Source organism: Typopeltis vanoorti, chromosome 14 (assembly GCF_054136105.1).
Source record: "Typopeltis vanoorti isolate ZY-2024b chromosome 14, IOZ_Tvanoo_1.0, whole genome shotgun sequence".
Lineage (NCBI taxonomy): Eukaryota > Metazoa > Arthropoda > Arachnida > Uropygi > Thelyphonidae > Typopeltis > Typopeltis vanoorti.
In genome coordinates, this window is record NC_143562.1 from 87789215 (window position 1) to 87813029 (window position 23815).

The following is a 23815-nucleotide window of genomic DNA, read 5'->3' on the forward strand; positions in this document are numbered from 1 at the left end:
CACTAAAAAAACTGCAATAATTAGAATTGAAGGGAAGTGAAAAGAGGAGTATAAATAAACTGGAAATTTAATAATGAAAATTTAATTTATTCTAAGTCATTACAAGACATAAAATAATAGTATAATGATTATGACAATTCAAAAAAATAAAGAATATTTTTTATTATATTATATCATTTACAATATATAGCATTTAAATCAAAGTAATCAAAATTAAAATATTATTTGAACAAATCAAATATTTATACAGTCTAAAAAATTATATAAAGTCTCATTAATAACCATCACAAAAATTTACAAAGCCTCCTATTAATTTGAAATTTTTTTGTATTTGTGTTGAAATAAAATACTTATATTTTTTTGGAAAAAATAGCTATATTTTGGGAAATTTTTTAAATGTCAATGATAATATTTTTGGGTAAAAATATATATATATATACTTGTATAATATAATTCTAGTAATTTAATTTTTTTTCCAACACTTGACAACATTTATTATTAACTGGCTTGCCAAAATTTGGATTCAAAGATTGAGAGCATACGTCCTTAATTATGGCAGAAAGATTGAAGTCCATTAGTCTTGATCTGTGGGCTTTGTTACCTTTCATACATGAGAATAATTGTTTGCATAAATAGATTCCAAAATAACATAGAATATTTGCTGCAAACTTTTTTATTTCCAGATATTTTTGACCTAAATATCAGGAAATATTTTTAGAACAATGACTTCTTGGTATTTCTCTTTTAGAATGGAATCATTTTGGAAATCAATAAGTTTCATTTGAATAATGCAAATAGGAGCTTTTTCAAAATTAAAGGAAAAAGGACCTGTAAAAAGCGCAAAAACTCCTTCTTGTTCCTTAAAATCTTTAAATTGCCTATCAAATTCTTCTTTAATCTTTTCTAGTTTGGGACAATATTGAGAAAAGGTAAAGCTTTGATTCTTATTGTTCAACTGTTCACACATAGGAAAGTAATTTAGAATATTCTTTCTTAAATGATTCTGAAACAAAACCAATTTACATCTAAAACTTGCCAGTCATACATGTGTGTTATTAACTGATTTTTCCCCTGATCATTAAGAAATGCAACATCATGACTTTTTTCATTTCTAGGAAAAATTTTATCTCCTCTAAAAAAAAAAAAACTTTTTAGAACTTTATGACAAAATAACCAAGGAATCTCTGTGTAATAAGGTAGTCCTTCACTTTAAGAAATTGTGCAAACTGGCAGTGATTGGATCAGATGAAGCTCACAGTATTTATCACACCTTTGAGTACACTGCTCATTTCCAATACTTTGGAGCACAGGACCTACTGATGAGTAATGCAGTGGATAGATTGCAGTTTTGGAATGTCTGGATACATTTCCTTTAACTTTGCTGCAAGTCTTGGTACAAAACCTTTATTTTTGCTTGTCATTGATGGAGCGCCGTCGGTTGTCATAGCTATGAGCCTGTTCAGAGGAAGTTGGTATTTTTCCAAAATGCTCAACACGTCATCAAAAATGTCTTCTCCTGTAGTGGTTCCATGGATAGGAATCATTTCCAAGAGCTCTTCAGTAATATTCATATTGTTGTCGCAAGCCTGAAGAAAACTTTCGTTAATGTGCAATTGAAATGCACTGTACGTTTGCAGATAGTTCTTGCAACTGGTCATGCAGATTATCTGCCATTTCGGTTATTCTTTCAGTCACAGTATTTCTGGACAAAGAAATTTTGTGAAATACTTGCACATTTTTGGACAGACGTTCTCAGCTGTTTTTATCATACACTCCTTAACCAAGGAACCATCGCTAAAAGGTTTGGAATGTTTTGCCAATAAATAGCTGATTTCATAACACACTCTCACTGCTGATTCATTGTCTTTCATAATTTTTGAAAATACTTGTTTGACCTTCAAGTGAATTCTTCACACTTTTTATTTTCTTTTCACAGTTTACCCTCAAAGCGTGAATGTTGTTCTTTGTGAATTTTATTGTAATGCCTTTTTTATATTATATTCTTTGGTGAGACTGTTTTGTTATAAATAATGCACACAATTTTGTCCTTTGTTTTAATGCAGAAGTAATTCAATTCCCATTTTACTTGGAATTTTCTCCCCTCATCAGCAATTTTTCTTTTTCTTGTTGTTTTAGAAAGCGACATTGTCTGGGTAAATAAATATATTATTATTATTATCATTACATGACATGACACCTCCAGGGAGTCCAAGGACTCATCGTGGGAGGGCACACTATTTTACTTCGCTAAATACATCTCATCCTTTCCACTACTACTTAATTCTCCAACTACAACACTACCATCAATGCCATCTATCACCCATCATCACCAACAATAGTATTTTTTGTCTGTAAATTGCGTCTGTTCTGAAGGCTGATTTGTCTGTATGTGGGGATGAAAAACCCGAGTTTACAGGAGAAAAAACCCTGCTACCACCATATGAGATCGGCTAACTCACCTTCGACTGAAAAAAGCCCACATAAGGATTCCCCTCATCATGACAAGAATCGAACCCAGGTCTTTTCCAATCGAAGGTTGCAATGTCCCACTATTCTTCCAATTGTGCTATGGCAGCTACATAAATATATTCATCATCATCATCATGCGTATTAAGTACTGGAATAGGCTTAGCATGGCCTGTTCCGGCCTTAGAAGTCATTGTTGAATCGTTTAAGAGGACGTCCTGGTTTTCTTTTTCCTAATGGCTTGTACTTTAAGGCTTGTTATAAATATATATAATATATACATATATAAACATAAATATATTATTAATAATTTTTATAAAAATGTATTTATATAATTACTTACATTAAAAACTAAATTTATTGAATAAAAATGCATAAAACAGTAGACCAGTGCACGATGCTATTGCAAATAAAATAATAAAAAAAAAGGGATTCCCTCACAGCTAGATTATGTTGCTTGTGTCATTGGATGTGTTCGGCACACACTGACATGTGCTTCAGAGATCACTGATTGACTGTAGAAGGCAATTATAAAACCCTGGATTCACATGGGCGCATATGCTACATGTCACTTTGGTCACGTGAACAGCTGCTAGCCAATAGACTTCAATTTTTTCAGCACGCCACCAATTTATACCACAGTGTGATATAAATTAACAGTGTTAATTTATATCAATAAATAAATATAGTTTATGATTGATTAGGATCAGATCTAGCATTGAAATTGCAATATAAATTTTATTATTGCAATTAAATGTTGGTCGATTGGTAAGCAAGTTTGAGCACGGTTAGTAGTTGTAAGGGGATCAGTCGTTCGATGCTGTTGGCACACTCCCTCGATGACTCTTTGGACTCCCTGGAGGTGTCAAATAACAATAAATGTCATATGAAAACAAATAAATCTAATGTTTAAATTGATATTTCTGTTTTATTATAAAAAGCAACCATCCTTTTTTTTTTTTTTTGTATCTTTCCTTCAGGCATCGTGGGCCACAGGAAATTGCTTTGTGGGCTGCCAGTTTTATACCCTTGCTCTAGAATTATAACCTTGTAGCTGTTTAAAAAGAATATTAGTAGGTTCTTTTTCAGCTGTCCTGTTCTGGTTCATACATGATACTAATATCTTGTAGATTTTGCAACTTCTCATGTAGAATTAGTATATAAAAAAACAAAAATGATCTGTACATTAATGATATCTGTATGTTAATGATATTGGGAAGGATTTGACAAGCGAAATTTTGCATCATCAGTTATTTGCTGATGATGCAAAAATAGGTAGGGTAATCAGAAATACTACTGATATGCAGTCTTTGCAGAATGATTTGAATAGGCTGGAATTGTGGGCATGGGAAAATGGGTGTTAGTTCAATGTCAGTAAATGTAAAATCATTCACTTTGGCATGATTAGATATCCAATGTCATATTATATTGGTGGGATTAGGCTAGAAGAAACTGATGAGGCTAGGGATCCTGGAGTGTTAATAGATAAGAAGTTGAAGTTTTGGGGCCATGTGGCAAAGATTGTAAATACAACTCAAAAGATAATTGCAATGCTGAAACGAATGTTCACATGTAAAGATAAGGATGTTATTTTGCCTCTTTACAAGGCCTTGATAAGACCTCACTTGGACTATTGTGCACACGTCTGGTCTCCTGGTTTCCGTTTTGATTCTGATATATTGGAGAGAGTACAAAGGAGAGTGTTAAAAATGATATCAGGATTGTGAAATACTGATTATGAAGGCAGATTGAGAATTTGGACTGCAGATACTAGCAAACAGGAGAAAGAGGGGTGATATGATTGAGATTACAGACTTCTGAAAGGGTCATACAGGATTTCAATTGATGGAATTTTCAATTTATGGAAGGTGGGGAAAGGATGAGTGGGCATCCTTGGAAGCTGAGAATAAAAGCTGCCAAGAAGGCTGAGGGCTAGATTTTTCTCTCAGAGGGTTGTGAGTGATTGGAATGGATTGCCACTGGATGTTGTGAGTGCAAGCAGTGTGAATGAATTCAAGAATAAGTATGATAGCTGGTGTGTGTAGTATGTGGCCTCCCTTGATGAGTCGCTGACTCCCTGGAGGTCTCTCTTAATAATAATAATAATAAAATGAGGCTTGGAGAAATTCAGCTGGATTTTCATGAAATTTCTGTGGCATTTATCAAGTTTGTATGATCAGTTTTCATTTCTTTTCTTTCCCTCCCCCTCTTATTTCTTCCTAAGCAACTTGAAATTATGTCATGTATTGTATATAATAATTTTCTTCATTAAACATGTTTAAAATGAAGTTTATGATTGTTTCTGTTTTTAGATCATCTGGGCCAGTAAGACGTTCATTAGGCCTATCAAACTGGCATGAGAATACAAGTGAATGTACTTTTTTGGAAGATGTCCAAGGGTATATATTAGTATTATTGTATAGTTTAGATTTTTGGTCATACAATTAAAACATTTTAAATTATATTTATCTTTTTAGATATTTATTTTTTGTTTTTATTTTTATTTATTTATTTGTATTAAAACAATACTAATAAATAGTGTTGAAAGTCATTGATTTATGAAATTTTGGATTAATACTGTAATTTGGATTTTTGGATTAGTACTGTACCTCTACAAACTGGTATTAGAGATTTCAAATTTTTGTTTTGGATTGTATGTATAGAATAATCAGAAAATCACATGTAACTGTTGCAGAAGGAAAGACATGACTATTCAGGAAAGTTTGGATGAATACTTTTTTCTATATCTGATTTGCCAGTCTGTCTTACACAGTTAAGCAAAATTCCGATTTTGATTATGATAAAACAGGGACTACAGGAAGCATGCTCACCTTTTCAAAATTTTATTATTCAGAAATTTAGTTCTTATATCTATAAATACTACTAGTTTAGTTTGATTGTTTAATAATATGATGTTGGAAGTTTTTCCACTTGGTTATGCTATAAATTAAAATGCCAGGAAATTATATTCTTGGTTTAATCCTTTATCCAAGTGTAAGAGCCTGAAGTAACTTTAGGACTGGGCAACTCGTATATAGAAGCTAATGACTTCACATCACTTGCCTTAGTATCTCATAATGCAAAAGGCAAGTGATGTCATTAGCTTCTGTATACAAGTTGCACAGCTGAAGTTACTTCAGGTGCAGACTTTGTTTGCTAACACTTGGATAAAGGATTAAACTAAGAATATAATTTGCTGGCATCTTTAATTTATAGTATAACAAAGTGCAAAAACTTCCAACATAGATCTCTAATCCAGAGTATTTTAGTAATAAGTGTGATACCTTTTGGCTACTCATATATGGAAATATGACTTTTGCATTACTTTAACCATGGCATCACTTCTGGGTCTGGCTCCCACTGATGAGACCTCAACAAAAGTTGAACCTGGTCTGGGTTTGATCTTTGTTGAGGTCTCCATAATGCATAGCATTATACATGTCTATAAGGATATGTGCATTGTATTATGGGATACCAAGGCAATCGATGTGAAGTTATCAGCCTCCACATACTTCAGATGCAAATTTTGTTTGCTTACACTTGGATAAAGGATTAAACCAAGAATATAATTTCCTGGCATCTTTAATTCATAATATGATGTTCATTATTATTATTTTTTTTCCCTGGATTCCATAGAGTCACAAAACTCATTGTGGGAGATCAACATTGTCTATCATGCCACTCCTTAAACTTGTCCACAGTCTGTCTCTATCCAATAATCTTCTATCAGATAAGAATAATCTTATTCTCTTTGCCTCATGGAACATAAGGCTGAGATCCATATCTTCCAGTTGTCTCTGTATCATGCCACCACTTCAGCTTCTCTCAAACTCTACCATCCAGCCATTCTTTCCTTTTCTGTCATTCTCTGTCTAATTAATTTAGGCCTTCCCTTTTTCCTTCTGGAATCCATCGCAAAGCTACTCTTGGAATCTCCCTGCTATCCATTTTCAGCATGTGTCTAATCCGTTTCCATCTGCATGTTTATATTTCATTGTTGTTACTTTTTTTTTTTTTTTTTTTTTGCTCAGTAATCATAAGTTATCATTGAGGCCAAAATATTTTTAATATGTTACACAGACATTTTGTCCAAAAAATATTTAATTTAGCTTTTTGTTTTTTTTGGTCAGTTTTCCATGTCTCTGATCCATATAATATGTCCTTAACATTACTAAATCACTTAAGGAATTGACAACGTAGATACGAATATAAATTAAATTACACTTTAATTAATATTTCCGATATTTCAGCAACATCACGTTGCCATCTTCAAAAGGAACTTACAAAAAAGGCACGTGCACGTAGTCACTACAACACAGTAACTGAGAATGAAGTAATGAAGCTATTGTTCTCCTAAAAGTCCTGATGGTGCCCCCTAGCAGGCTAAGTAGGTGTTCTTGGCCATTGGGCTGAAGGTCTGCTGATGTAAGTCTCCCAAATTTGGGGCACATCCAACCAAATTTGTTGAGGTTTGGAGAGTTTCTTTGGAGAAAGTGTGTTAAGACACTTAAACAACCAACACCCCAGAATCAAGTTCACCCTGGAAAAAAGAGGAAAACAACAGTCTCCCTTTCCTAGACACACTAGTCACCTGCCAGCCTGATGGAACCTTGGTTTTCTCAGTTTATAGAAAACCCACCCATACAGGCAGGTACATTCACCAACAATCCCACCATGCCCCCTCACAACAATATGGAGTGGTGAAAACACTATACAACAGGGCTAAACTAATCTGTTCTAACGACATGGCCCTAAACACTTTCTCAGCCAATGGCTACCCCCCCCCCCCCAAAAAAAAAATTGAAACCTACAAACCACAACCCCCCCTCCACAACCAGGATTACTCTAAATCCATCACCATTCCCTATATCCGAGGCACATCAGAAAAAATTACTAAAATCTTAAAAAAACATGACTTGACCTCCTGTTACAAACCATACAGAAAATTGGCATACCTTATCCGCTCCACTAAAGACCAACCACTTCCCCTAGACCTACCTGGTGTATACCAGGTCCCTTGCAGCTATAAACTATCTTGCTTTGGCCAAACAGGCAGGACTGCGAATATCAGAATTTCGGAACACAAGGACTACATCCGTTTTCACAAGTACAGCCATTCTGGTCTTGCAGACCATGCTCTGGATACACGCCACAGAATACGGTGGAAAAAAGCTACAGTAATACACCGTAGCAAATACAAATTCAAAAGACTATTTATGGAATCAGCCTCAGCCCTAAGAAACTCTCCAAAGTTCAACAAATTTGGTTGTATGAGACTGCCCCAAATTTGGGAGACTTACATCAGCAGACCTTCAGCCCAATGGCCAAGAACACCTACTTAGCCCACTAGGGGGCACCATCAGGATTTTTAGGAGAACAATAGCTTCATCACTTCATTCTCAGTTACTGTGTTGTAGTGCCTACGTGCATGTGCCTTTTTTGTAAGTTCCTTTTGAAGATGGCAACATGACGTTGCCGAAATATCGAAAATATTTATTAAAGTGTAATTTAATTTATATTCGTATCTACGTTGTCAATTCCTTAAGTGATTTAGTAATGCATAACCAATGTATAAGCCTGTCTACGAGTCCTTAACATTGTTACTGAAGATCTGTCAGGAATCTTGAAAAACTTGTAACTGGTATGAGACCTACCACAGAGAGTCAGGGAAACTAAATTATAATGGGAGGAATGGTGAGAATGTGTGTAAGAGTGGCAATGGGCGTTATCATGGAAATGAATACAAGGAGAGAATGATTTTGACTTTGTGTTGATTTGGTTCGGACCTATCAAACATGTTGAAAGATGTCTACACGTATAAGGTACTAGAGAAGAATAGAATAGATATCTGCAAGTTGTCCAACTGTGTCATGCAGACTACAGACAAAAATTATACAAAAGAATACGCAGGTAGTTAATTATGTCTGTACATGAATGCTAGGGGTATTGGAATAACGGGATAGAGTTTTTTGCCTTGGACAATATGTTGGGACTTCAGATTGTAGGTATTAGTAAGACCTGGCTATCCAAGTCAGACTTACTAACTGGTATTGAGTGTAAAGAGTACAGTGTTTTTAAGAAGGATAGACAGGATAGGAAAGAAGGGGGCCGTGCTGCTAATGATATCAGATAACTTGAATCCAGTTAGAGTTGAGACCTATGATTGTAGTACGAGTAACAGTTTTTCACGTGTGCAGTGAGTTTGAAGCCATTTGGTGTGAGGCGGAATCTAAAAGATTAAATATATAGTGGGATATTGTCTCAGACCTGGTGGATCAGTTGCTAGTGATAAAGAAATGCATCACCGATGGATGAGAAAAATGTAATTACCCCACTATTGATTGGGTAGCAGTAAAATCTCGTGAGAAGAATGAAACTAAATTTATTGAGCTGTTCTGCGATAACTTTCTCAAACAGCATGTGACAGAAGGTACTCAAAGTCAAAAAGTGTTAGATTTGATTATAGTGTCAGCGGGTGTTTTCAGTTAAAAAACGTAACTATTCTGCCTCCGGTTGGTGACAGTGATCATGCAGTGCTCACTTGGGAGGTGGCTGAGTTTATGAATGTTCCATTCAGGAAAGGTCACATGCTGAACTACAGAGCAGGAAATTATGACCAACTGAGGAATATACTGTTCAGCACAATGCTATCAGTTGCTAGATAGGAAGAATATGAACAGTGCATGAGAAGCATTTAAAAAATGCTTAAATGAGTCAATATCAGAATGTGTTGTCCTGAGAGTTCTAAGAATAAATAGGGTAGGAGTGAAATGGATGTGTAATCTTATCAAGCAAGAGATTTGTAAGAAAAGGATGATGTGGAAAGAATTCTGTGTGCATAAGGATGGTGTCCATTATGAATATTATAAGCAGCAGTCCAGAAGAGTCATGACTGTTGTACAGAAAGCTGTCTAAGTATGAAAAGAAACTGACTCCGCATGCTAAAGATAACCCCAAAGAATTCTATCAACATGTTGCAAGTAAAAGAAAGAATGAATATGAAAGAATAACTCTACTGCATGCAGATGGTGTGAGGGTGACAGATGCAGAAGAGGGTTGTTCAACTAATGAGTGTACATTTTGCTAAAATCTATTGACCTGGTGTATGCAACATTGAGTTCACTGTTACGTCCTCTCTGGATAAAGAAACTAATGTGTATGAGGAGGAAGTATCAGAGCTGTTGCACAAACTGAATAAGAATTTAGCAATAGGGACTGATGGAATATTGGTACAGGTACTAAAAGAGTGTTGAGCTGAACTGGATATTCCTTTAAGCAGGTTATATAATTTGAGTCTCAGAACAGGGACGATTCTGCAGAAGTGGAAAGAATGTATGGTAACCCCACTGCACAAGAGTGGTGCAAAGACTGATGTATCCTACTATTGACCAATCAGTATCTCAGGAGTGATTTTGAAAATTTTGGAAAAGTTGGTTAGAGGTTGCATTCAGAAATGTATTGACAGAGATCTCTACTTTGCAATGAACAGGATGGTTTACTAAGGGGAAGATTATGCTTTAGCAACTTGCTCACATTCAAGACAAGGGGAATGGATACATTATGATACTTCTGGATTTTGTTAAGGCTTTTGACAGAATACAGCATGAAAGACCATTGCATAAATTGGAGAATAGGGGTTTGTATTATAACATATCAGCATGGAGAAGAGTATGGCTTATTGACAGAGAGGTGATATACAACTATTTGCTAATGATGCAAAGATCCTATCCTATCCTAATTTACATGCATGTGTGCACATTTTATTGTGTAGGTATTTGGAACTGAAATCCTACAGAATAGGTTAGTTACTCCTTATTCCTGGAGGTGTTCTATGTCTGTAGAACGTGTGTTCATGGGGCCAGTTTGTCTCTTCTGGGGAATGAAAAACCTGAGTTTCTGGGTGAAAAAACTCCCTACCTCCATATGAGACCGACTAACTCACCTTTAGTCAAAAGAGACCAGATCAAGGTTCCTCACATCACTGACAGGAATCAAACCCAGGTCTTTCTGACTAAAGGGCTTTGTCTATACTGACTGAGCTATGGAGGCTCGATGCAGAGATAGGGTAGGGTAATCAGGAATATGGCTGATATGCAGTACTTGTAGAATTACATGAATAGGCCTGGAACTGTAGGCATGGGAAAATGAATGCCATTTCAATGTCAGTAAATGTAAAGTTATGCACTTTGGTGTTATTAAATATCCAATGTCGTATTATATTGGTGAGATTATGCTAGAAGAAACTGATGAGGCTAGGTATCTTGGAGTGTTAATAGATAGGAAATTGAAGTTCAGGGACCATGTAGCAAAGATTGCAAATACAACTCAAAAAGATAATTGCAATGTTGAAACAAACTTTGACATATAAAGATAAGGATGTCATTTGTCTCTTTACAAGACCTTAATAAGTCCTTGCTTGGACTATTGTGTACAGGTCTGGTTTCCGTTGTGATTCTGATACAGTGGAGAGAATGCAAAGGAGAGTGTTAAAAATTACATCAGGAATGTGGAATACTGATTATTATTATTGTTATTATTTGACACCTCCAGGGAGTCCAAAGACTCATTGAGGGAGAGTGTGCCAACAGCATCGAACGATTGGACCCCTTCCAACCACTAACCGCGCTCAAACTTACTCCAGTGATTATGAAGACAGATTGAGAATCTGTAGACTGCAAGAAAGAGGAATGATATGATTGAGACTTCCAAACTTCTGAAAGGGTTGGAAGTTTTTTTCACTTGGTTATGCTATAAATTAAAGATACCAAGAAATTATATACTTGGTTTAATCCATTATCCAAGTGTAAGCAAACAAAGTTTGCACCTGAAGTATTTTCAGGACTGGGGCAACTCGTGGTAAAGGTGATATGACTTCACATCACTTGCCTTAGTATCCCATAATGCAAAGCACATCTCCTTGAAGACATGTATAATGTTGTGCATTAAGGCAAGGGTACTACCTAGACCAATTTTGACCTTTATTGAGGTCTCTTCAGGGGGAGCCAGACCCAGAGGTGATACTAAGGTTGAAGTAATGCAGAAATCATATTTTTTCGAAGTCTTTTTCCTCCTATTCACAAGATCCTCCACAGAGACACCACTAAAAACAAAAAAGATCTCAAGAATGCCATTGCCATTCCTTATGTTAGAGGCATTTCAGAAAAAATAGACAAAACACTACACAAATCCATCAAAACCACCTTTAAACCCCTGACAAAATTAAGACACCTACTCTGTTCTTCCAAAGATCCTCTTCCACACCTAGCCCATCCAAGGGTTTACAAAATACAATGCAACCATTATAGTAACCAGAACAAGCCAAAGAATAATCTCAATACAAGAAGAGTTGGTGAATTTTTTTATCTTTTTCTAAACGTTCAATAGTATAATCTTAGTATAAGCTTTTCTTCAGAACTGTACAAGTCCTGAAGAAAAGCTTAGTACAGGAAGACTTTAGCATGTTTTTTTTTTTTACCACTAGAGGTCAGGCTAAGTAAAATATCAATTAACAGCGTAGAGTCAATTTACCTTTGTAGAGTGCAACAGCATGTAGCTTGTTTTCACATTCACATATATTTTTCTGATGATAACCTCAATATAGGGGTTGAAACATCAATTGTTATTTTATTAATAATAAGTAAAATAATCTTTTCAACATGTGTGTTTTGTGTCCCTAAATTTGTAAATATGAATAAGAGGAGAAATGATTGCAGGAAAAATGATGTTGTTAGATGAAAATGAAGGTTGAATCACCTATACAGATGACATAGTGGCATTGTTTAATGATCACTGCATTGGGGTATTTTGTCCTGTACAATAGGTTTTTTTACTAGAGGGATGAGGAGGGTACAAGGCTGTGTTCAACTACTAAGAACCCTGGATATCACTAAGGCAGTACGACTGCATGGGATTTTGTCATATGTTTTAAGAGAATGTGCTGAGGAACTGAGAAGAGTACCATTGCCCTGACTTTTTATCAAAAGTCTGGCTATGGGAAAGATGTCCAAAGAGAGAAGAATAGGGTAAGATGGTGCCATTGCACAAGGGTGGTAGAATGCATCCATCAAATTATAGACCAGTTTATATTTTTTCTGTATATATGTAAGATTTTGGAGAAATCAGTGATAGATTGTGTACAGCATTTGGCAGACAAGGGTAATGTTATCTATGAAACATTGTAGATAATATATATGACATTATATAATATATATGTGATAATATATGTGGCATTGTTTAATCATCACTTTATTGGGGTATTTTGTCCTGTACAAATAGGTTTTTTTTTACTAGAGGGATGAGGAGGGTACAAGGCTGTGTTCAACTACTAAGTACTCTGGATATCACTAAGGCACTATGACTGGATGGGATTTTGTCATATGTTTTAAGAGAATGTGCTGAGGAGCTGACAGCACCATTGACCTGACTTTTTATCAAAAGTCTGGCTATGGGAAAGATGTCCAAAGAGCAAAGGATAGGGTAAGATAGTGCCATTGCACAAGGGTGGTAGAATGCATCCATCAAACTAATAGACCAGTTTATATTTTTTCTGTATATGTAAGATTTTGAGAAATCAGTGATAGATTGTGTACCACATTTGGCAGAAGGGTAATGTTATCTATGATTGTCAACATGGATTTTTTTAAGGGGCACCCTTGTTTCAGTCATTTGTTTACCTTTTATAATAGAGTAAGATATTAGGTTGATAATGGAAAAGTATATACTGCCATATTTTTGGTTTTTAACAAAGGCATTTGTTAGCATGCCACATGATAAGCTGCTGTTTAAGTTACAGTATATGGATTAAGATATTAGGTTAGTGAAATAGATTGCAGTGTCACTGTCTAATAGATACAAGGATGCAGATGGTCACAAGTGGGGGTACCACAGTTCTCTGTTCTGGGACCTATACTGTTTAAACTTTGTCAGTGGTATGGTTACAAGAATTTGAATGGGATAAATTAACGTTGAAGAGGATGCAAAAACAATATCAAGACTTTACATGTTAGCTATAAGGATAGACTGAGAGCATGTAGGCTGTTGAGTTTGATAGAAGATGAAGTGATATGATTGAAACATTTAAACTATTGATAGGTAGTTATAGGATTGGCACTGGTGAGATTTTTTGTATGGTAATACAAAGGAAAGGAATGAGAACAAAGAGCCATCTCTAGAAGTTGCAAATGGAGGTAGTGAGAAGAGGGTGAGAAATGCCTTTTATGCATGAAGGATGGTTGGACCATGAAATGCATTGCCTGATATAGTGGTGAGAGTATGAACGATGATGAGTTCAAGGAGTGGTATGATAGACTTTGCATTATAATACAAAGTCTGGACAACACACAATTTGCCTCTGAAATGAAAATAGCGATTCTTTACTAATTTCGATGTGCTGAACATGAAAATGACAATAAAATCTGTCGATTGGCTTTTGTTTAGAAAAAACTCAGTCTGCATTGTGTACATATTGTATCAGCCAGTCATACACAACACCCCAGGAGCTATTGCATCATTGGCTGATGCAATGCAGTTGAGTCATGACATCGCTGTGTAAGATGATGCAATCATTAATATAATGTGAAGTCTCATAGGGTGAGCAAGAGTTTGTGTGACTTCCTGGGCTACACTCCCATTTCCTCCTGTGTCACAAGTACTACATAAGTGATCCACACAATTCTCACACAAGAAGAATTGAACAATCTTGTTTGCGATATGGAGCTATCCAAAGGCCAAAACAGAGTTACTGGGATCAAGACTTCTACGATGGAATCTTCTCATGGAAAATATCTGCGTGATGACTTCGTTTTGCACTCTTCATGAGCATTTGCACCTTACTTCCAAAAGGAAGATTACCTTATGTTCTGCTACGATGTAGATGGCCTGAAGAATGCCTTTTGAATCAAACGACCTGCATGGATGACGACTATTCATGGACTCATCAAAATTGAGTCTCAAGGCATTGTTGCTGCATAATGAAATGAGCTTCCATCCATTCCAGTTGGACATGCTGTCTGCATGAAAGAAATCTATGACAACCTAAAACAGCTGTTGGACTGTCTTCAATACAGTAAATACGACTGGCATCTCTATGGTGACTTGAAGGTAGTGTCTGTGTTGATGGATCTACAGCTGGGATATACAAAGTACTGCTGTTTTTTTTGTGTGTGAATGAGACAGCCGAGCAAGGACTTTGCACTATGTGAAGAGAGAGAGAGAGACTGGCTTGTGAGGAAATCTCTGAAGGTCGGAGAGAAGAACGTGCAACACTTAGCACTGGCAGAAATGCACAAAATTCTGCTACCATCCCTACACATCAAACTTGATCTGGTAAAAAACTTCGTAAAAGCTATGGACTGGATTGGATCAGCTTTCAAGTACCTGGCTGACAAATTCCCTCGACTCAGCAAAGCGAAAATTAAAGAGAGTTTTTGTGTGTCCTCAGATACAAGAGATCTTCATTGACAATATGTTCGACAACCTGCTACAGGGTGATGAGAAAAAGCTTGGAACGTGTTTCGTCTGGTGTCAACTAACTGTCTCAGATATGTCAAAGCAGAAAATTACAAGGAACTAGTTGGGGACTTGTTGTCTCTGTATCACAAACTTGGCTGCAATATGTCTTTAAAAATACACTTGCTCCATTCCCACTTGGATTTCTTCCCCCGACAACTGCTGCATGGTGACGAGTACGGTGAATATTTCCATCAGGAAATTGCAATGGTGGAGAAATGATACCAGGGAAAGTGGTCCACTTCTGTGTTGGCTGACTACTCATCCGACATCTGATTCCACATCCGACATTGTTTTGCCTGACAGAGAGGTGACAACCTCTCTGTCAGGCAAAACAATGTCGGATGTGGAATCAGACATTTACCAGTATATGTAATAAGCACATATTACCTCATTATATAAGAAACTATTTTAGGTCTCTCACAAACTGTAGCCAGTTTTGCATTTTCATTGTCATATTTGTGTTCAGCACCTCAAAATCTATAAGAAATTACTAAATTAATCTTGGGGGAAGGGGGGGGGAAGACATGACTTTTGTAAAATTTGGTTGTTCAGTGACACAAACTTTTCATGATAAGTCCTATGACTTCACAGAGGTCATGATCAATAATAATAATAATTCAATCCTGTAACCACATTATTTGCTGTTAGCAAGTTTCACTAATGCCTATAACTTTTTTTTGTTATGTTCCTGTAATCAATACCAAAAGCTCCTTCTTATTCCTGTTACTTCTAGTATTAGTAGATATAAACAGATTCAATGTTGTTCTTTGAGAGACTAGATTTTACATTTTTTTTGGTCATTCTTGCACTCACTTGCCTCATGGGTGTCTGCATGCACCCACTCTCACCTGTATCCATCTTAATTGCTTTAGTTTTCCTGAGGTATCTAGAGAAAGATTTGTTCACTGCTTCCACACTCTCAGTGAACAAATCTCTCTCTCTAGACACCTCACAATGAATCCATTTAAGTGCAGTTCATCAGCATTATATACAGGGTGTTCGGGATAAATTTGACAGTTTCGTAAGGAAAAAGAAAATCTTCTTTGTATCTATTAAATTTAATGAATTGACAAAAAACATTACAGGCAGAGTTAATTACAATACTATCAACAAGATTTACTCAAAATAACCACCATTAGCATCGATCACAGCTTCAATCCTGCTTCGGAACCTCGAACAAGCTGATGCTACAGTCTCCCTGGGAAGGGCCGCAAAAACTGTTTTAATTTTATCCATTAACTGAGCTTTTGTATTACTGGAAGTGCGATTGGTGTCTTTTTCAACTGCGCCCCATACAAAATAATCCATGGGGTTAAGGTCTGGGGAGTTTGGAGGCCAAACATTTGGACTGGTGAAGTCGTAGAAATTTTCAGACAACCATTTTTGACTTTTCCCAGAGGTGTGGCAAGGGGCCGAATCCTGCTGCCATACATACGGCCTACCATTGGCTACCCTTGTTATCCAGGGCTTGACTACAGTGTTTAGCAACTCCACGTAGCCATCTGAAGTCAACCTGAGGCCCTCTTGGAAAAAATGCGGAGGCATCACATTACCTTCAGAGGATACACATCCGAAAACCATCACAGTTTGGAGAAATTTAGTCTGCATTACACGAGGAATGTCCTTTGTACTGTATGCAAGCCATCTGTTATTCTGCGTGTTGTGTTTTTGATCCTGGCAAAAGTTTTTCTCATCGGAAAAGAACCAGATTGTTTGTGGTTCCGCAGGATGTTTCACTTTGCTTAGAAGTTTCTTCGCGTTTATCAAACGTTTTTCACGGGCCTTTTCTGTAAGCAGCTGACCTTTGCGGCACTTGTATGAGTAGTAGCGGAGGTCTTCATTGAGTGCAAGCTTCATAGTAGAGGCTGCAACGTTCATTTCACGTGACAAAGCCCGAATTCCAATGCCAGGGATCTTCAACACCTGTTCCTGCAGATTTGCGAGGAATTCTGCTGTACGAACGCAATCAGATCGTCTGCTAGGGATCTTTCTTCTTGCTACATCCTCGTAGTCACCATTGCAAGTCTCTAGTTCATGCCTGATTGTTTTTACTGTATTCAGGGAGCATTGGGCAGCAGTCGAAATATCCTTATTTTGATGGCCGGCACGAATCATCATGATACAAGTTATTCTCTTCCATGATTCAGGTGGGTTCCAGCTATCCATCCTTTCTGACATCTTGTATATGAATGAAGAAGGGTCCAACCTTTTAAATGAAGAGAAGTGTGTTAATACATGTAACTTACGGAAAAATATAATTAATTATATATATGTTTTCCCGAACACCCTGTAAGTCCTTCTATCCATAGGTGTACAAACTTTATACTATCCCTCCTGAACAACCTGTGCATTGCATAATTTGCAATCATTGCCTTCATCTCCAATTCACATCTATCACAGCATGGATGCAGACTTAGTCTTCACTCTCTCATTCTTTTTTTTTGCTTCTTGCAATAACTCTTTCATATCTTTTTTCATGCAATATTTTTTACCATTCAAGTCATTAGTGACAGCCAAAACAATAATTTCGTTCACCTTTTTGCATCATGACAGCTTCACCAGTATTAATTGTCACACCAGGAAAACAAGATTTTGTTACACCTTCATTAAGTATTCCTCTTATTATAGAATAACAGTAAAGAATTTTCTCTTTACCCTATTTGCCTTATTCATTCAAACAATCTTCTTTCTTACCTAACACCTTTGCTCCCCCCCCCTCTTTTCAGGTCTACATAATCTTCTTTAATAACCTGTACTAATCTCCTCTAATAACCTTTACTTATACTCCTCAGTAAAGCCACCACAAATCTTCAGAAACTGCCGTAATAAATTTGACATGAAATCAGCAATAAAAGGACAAAGACTTAGAACATATGCAGAAACATTGAAACATTAACAACATCTGAGAACCTCTAAAAAACAAGCAAAATATTCCATAATATTCCAGCAAAAAATTTCAATGAACATGGCAATTTAAATGTGGAAATAGACAACAGAATAATTAAAGTTGATATTGGGGGGGGGGGAGTCTGCTGAATAAATTAGTGAAAACACTAAGCTCACTATATGTTTCGAGAGAAGCAACGGGAGCTACATCTGGTATTTATCGATCTGGAGAAAGCATATGATAGAGTGCCAACGCAAGAAGTCTGGAGGTGTCTGAGGGAGAAGAAGGTACTGGAGACATATGTCAGGCTGGTGCAGGAGATGTACAGAAATGTGAAGACAAGAGTTCGGACCTACCTGGGAGAGACAGAAAGTTTTCCAGTGACAGTTGGCTTGCATCAAGGTCAGCATTAATTCCGTTCCTGTTCAATATTGTGATGGAGGAGATGAGAGAAGACATGCCTTGGACTATGTTGCATGCAGATGACATCGTGCTGTGTGCAGAATCAAGAGCAGAAGGGGCAGCTAAACTGGAAAGTTGGAGGAAAGTACTAGAAGAGAGAGATATGAGACTGAGCAGAAGTAAGACAGAGTATATGTTTTGCAAAGTGGATGGCAGCCAGGAGACAGATCTGGAGCTGGAAGGAAATGTCATCAGGAAGGTCAGTGACTTTAGATACTTAGGTTCAACACTGAAAGAGGATGGTGAGGCTGAGAAGAAAGTGGGATACAGGATAAAAGCAGGATGGAGGAACTGGAGAGTTCTCCTCCAAAACTGGAAACTCTCCTCCTGGAGAGTTTCTTCCAAAAGGAGGAAAATTGTTGATAGGAAGTTAGTAAGAATGTAAACTTTTTGTGTAGTACTATCCAGTCAACTCTCACTTGCCATAGTGAGATTTGACTGGAATATGAAGATACTATAGGTGTACAACCTTTCTTGGAGAGGATTCACTTTAAAAAAAAAATGCTGTTATTCATCTAATTTTAATGTAGAAAAAATCATAAGCAACCAATACCAAATTTAAGTATTAACTTTACTTTTGCAGGGTCTTGCCTTGGGCTGTCCATACTAAAAAACCAGTTGAACTAGTAAGTATTGAAGTTGGATTTAATATTTTGATGTTGAAAATATATAAAATCATCTTTTGTTTTTTGGATTGCATCTGATAATTACCAAACCTGTAAAATTTTCATGTATTCAGGTAACTTAAAGATTCATTATATTTCTGTACACAAATTATTGGTATAAATGAGACACTTTTGACAGAGAATGATGTACCAACAGGAACAGAATATGATTGCATTGCATTTTTTGGAATACAGAAAGTTGATGCTCTCAGAAAAATCCATATGGAACTTCAAGAAAGTAGTGATGATGTCTTTGAGACCATTTAGTGTCAAGTTCACGTGATCAAGATTTATATGTATTTAGTGGGATGTTGCTAAAGGCCAGGGAATGTTAGAAGGTGATGATTCTGAAATGTTCAGCTAGATAAATATTCAGCCAGATAGGTGATAAAAGTTGGATGACTAACACTGGAAGCATTGATAACAAGCAAGAAAAAAAATGTATGAATAGAGAGAGTGAATTGTTTTAGCTGCTTAGGAGTAACTATCTTACACAACATATGATGAAAGCAGCACGTGGAACATGAGTGTTGGATTTAATAATAATAATGCCTGATACAGTGATAATGGATAAAATCGCCATAATGCTACAAGTTGGCGAGAATGATCAAGTGATGTTGATATGAGAGGTAGTTAAACAGGCGTAAGCTTTACCAAACAAAAGGGATGGATGGAATTAAAGAGGTAGAATGTGAAAAGTTAAAGAAACAGATTGGTAACTTGCCATAGTATTACTGATTGAATGCTAGAAAAATCACTATTGCTTGGGACTTTATTTGAGATCAGTTACTGATGGCAATGTCAAATCATAGTTTTAGGAGGATTAAATAGAGTGGGATAGAAATGAATGAATCATAAAATCATGCAAGAGCTACAGAGAAAGATGTTATGGATGAGATGTCAGCAGCACAGGCTAGGAAGATGATGAGTGTAGTAAGGAAGATATTAAGAAAGGAGATTGGCTAAGCTAGAAAAATGAAATCCTAGAAAATTCTACAGTTATGTGGCTAATTGAAGAAAGGATGAATATGGAACTGACTAGTTACAGAGATGGCACACAGGTCAAGTCGAATCCATTAAGGTTATAGATTATTTAATAAGTATTTTGTTACTGTATTTCTTTCAAGTTGGGGAGGTTAGAATGGTAAAAAGAAGTAAAGAAGAAGCAGTGGATACCTTTATGGTTAATGAAAGTCACATGTTTGAAATTTTAAGTAAGTGTAATGTTAATAAAGCTGTGGAACTTGATGAGATATCACCACAGGAGGAGCGTATTGTACTTATGAAGTAGTTTTACTCAATTTTGCAAAGGCATTCAGTAGAATACCACTTGACAAACTACCACTGAAACTGAGTAGGATGAAGATGAATTAGTAGCCTGCTAGTAGTCTGGTTACAGGGATGATGGGCTTATAGGAGATAGCAAGTTGTGAATAGAGGTGTAAATGTCTCAAAAGGGAAAGGTAACAAGTAGGGTACCACAGGGTTCTGTTCTATTCTGGGACCACTGTAGTTTATTTTGCATATTGATGATATAGTGCAAGGTTTGAGAGGAAATATTCATTTATTTGCAGATGATGCTACATTGGGAAGAGCAATTTCATGAAGCTGCAATGGTATTGTTACAAGAGGATTTAAATAGGTTGGCACTTTGGATAGATGAGAGGAGATGCAAGTTCAATATTACTCTGTGTAAACTGATGCCCTTGGTCAGAGAAGATGGCATGAGATAATATATCTCATTCCATCTTCATTATCATTATCTCATTCTTTGCTCCAGGAGATGAAGTAAGTAAGAAATCAGTGTCAGTGGACAGAGAGTTGAAGTTCCCCGAATACATTGCAAAAGTTGTAAAGGCTGCCTACATTTTTTTTTTATGTGACTCACACCCATAAAAATTTATAAAACTAGTATGTTAATACCCTGAGTGTGTTGAGGATTATTTTTATTAATTTTTATAATTTTTTTGTTAAATTTTTACCTGGTCTGGATTCTAAAAACATGAAACTTTTTCAGGGCTTCAATAAGCAGGAGAGTGGTCTCACACTGGGCGATGAAATTCATCTGCCAACTAAATACAGTTGCACACATCCATACTCGTGATGGCAAGATTTGAACTTGGAGACTGTTGGTTGGAGAGTGGATATGCTAATCACTCAGCCAATCAGGTCAGCAAATTGCTGACATATTGAAAAGATTGCTGCAAAGTATAAATGAGAAAGATAGTTCACTATATAAAGCACTAATCAAGCAACATATAAATTTCTATGCGCAGATCTATGTGATAAAGAAATATGTGTGTGAGAGAGAGAGAGAGAGAGTGATTAAGAGTGCCTCATCTCAGTAGTACAAAAACTTAAGAGAGCATGTTCTTCAGAGCTTGGCAGATAGAGAGGTGATATGATTGAAACATACAAGTTGATAAGAGGAGCCTATGAGATAGATAGATATAGAGAAGATATTAATTAGAGTAACAGGTGATGGGAGATTCATGACAGCGCTTTACGGTATAAACAACACCAGAAGAAGAAACAATAATTAATTTAGTTTATTGAATTGGCTAATATTTCACTGATTTTCTAATCAGTATCATCATTAGAAATTACAACTACCGTGACACACACACACACAGCACTTAATTAGAATGTTATGGGAGCAATTCAAATTGTAACTGAAAAGGAATTAATGTGCTAAAAAAGGGACTGGATAACAGCAAAATTAATTTGGAGAAATTAACTAATGAAGAGAGAGATGTGGTCAAAGAATGTTTGAAATGTTAATACAGCTATACTTGCTTGTTAGAAGAGTATACAAATGTGTCACCATAGATGTAATTTTTTCTCTGATGATGCATGAAAAAAAAACTAGCAAAATATTAGTAAGTGCAATAAAGTGATTAATTATTGTTTCTTCTTCTGATGTTTATATCACAAATCACTGTTTTGAATAATAACAAAACACTTTTGTATGCAAATAGTTTTTGGAAGAATGAGAGGTTATGCCTGGAACTGTATAAGAGCCAAATGAGTAAGGAAATGAAGAGGAGTTTTGCATGGTGTGAATGAATGAAGTGCATTACCACAGTGGATTGAATGCTCCAAAGATGAATGTTTTGAAGTTTAGGTATGATATGTATTGTGGTCTGTGAGAGTTTGGCATCTTGGAATGTCTTCTGAGTTCTGGTGGTAAGACTTATATGTTGGCTGTTTCTTTATTATTATTAATTTCTTATTAATTTTTTTAAATTAATACTTCCAATATTTTGAAAAAATAAAAAAATATAAAATATACAATACAAAATAAAAAATATAAAACCCCCAAACACACATACCGACCCACCCACTCCTCTCCAGAACAGAGACTACACCAAAGCTATCACTATTCCATATATCTAAGGCACATCCAAAAAACTAAAAAAAAAAGTCTTTAAAAAATGCAACCCTTCAACCACTTACAGACAATATAAAAAAATCATCATCCCTTATCCACTCCACAAAAGACTAGTCACATTCTTTAGACCTGTCAGATGTTTACCAGGTCCCTTGTAGTTGTAGACTATCCTACAATGGAACATAAGGACTTTATCTGTTTCCATTACTTACAGCCACTCAGAACTTGCTGACCATGCTTTGGATGCCTGCCATAGAATGCACTGGAAGAAAGCCACTCTACTCCATCGCAGCAAATATAAATATGAAAGACTTTTCCTTGAATCTGCTTCTGCCTTAAGAAACTACCTTAACCTCAACAAATTTGGGAAGTTTTCATCCTCTGCACTTAGCCCAACAGCTAAGCCAGAGGTGCCCAATTAGCTCACTAGAGGCACTATATAGGACTTTAGGTCTACTCTAAGTCGATATGCTTTGTCTTCATTACTTGGTGTAGTGCCCGCATGCATGCATCTTATTATATTTAGTTCCCTGATTATGGCAGTTTGACATTGTCGAAATATTGGAAGTTTTCTGATGTTATAATGAAATATTTTGTAGTACATTAAAATTATCATTATTCTGGACCTTCTAGGAGTCACAAGCCTCATTGTGGGAAGCTCATCTCAGACAACAAAGTATCGTACCACTCCTTAAATCCATTCACCACTATCAGGCAACGAATTTCATGGTCAGACCACCCTCCACCCAAAAAAAGTCACTTCTCACCCTCATACTCACCACCTCTTTCACAACCTACAGGGATGCTCCACCCTCACGGCCTTATTTCATCCTTCTTCTAATAGATGAAAAATCTCCTAGTGTCATTCCTGTAAGTACCTCTCAAAACAGTTTAAGTGTCTCAGTCATGCCACCCTATGTCTTCTATCAAGGAAACTTTTTTTTTTTTTTTTTTTACATAACTAACATTGTGAACTCCTGATAAAATTTTTGCTATCTGCTTCTGTACCCTCTCCAAAGTTAATTGTTAATTTAACCTCTTCAAAATTCCACTGACCAGATTTGATACATAATCCAGATGCACTCTGATCTGAACATTATACAATGGAATTGCCATTCTTTTATCTCTAAGGTCAGAGTCCTTCTTAGTATTGCAGTAGTTCTCTGGGTTACCTCACTATCTTTCTAACATTTGTCCTAAACTTCAAATTTTATTACCCCAAGATTTCTTGCCTCCTTCACTTTCTCTAGTATAGAACCACCAGTACAGTATGCAGCCTCCCATGGGTGGATCCCAAATTTCAAAACTCTATATTTAGTTACATTATACTGATATTCCCATTCATTTGCCCATCCATTTAGCTTATTTAAATCATCTTGAAGTGCTACTACATTGGCATTATTACTAATAACCCTCACATCATCTGCAAATAAC

The 23815-nt window shown here is 36.2% G+C and overlaps 1 protein-coding gene across 2 annotated transcripts in view; it reads left to right on the forward strand.

The window, feature by feature from the left end:
* The window catches only part of LOC150099734 (uncharacterized), a 97864-nt gene that overhangs the window by 40635 nt on the left and 33414 nt on the right, over positions 1-23815 (forward strand). For both annotated transcript variants that reach the window (XM_090404390.1, XM_090404391.1), the window contains exons 3-4: positions 4779-4865; positions 18909-18951. In XM_090404390.1, coding sequence (XP_090260516.1) covers positions 4779-4865; positions 18909-18951 — 130 coding nt within the window. The remainder of the gene's footprint in view (positions 1-4778; positions 4866-18908; positions 18952-23815) is intronic.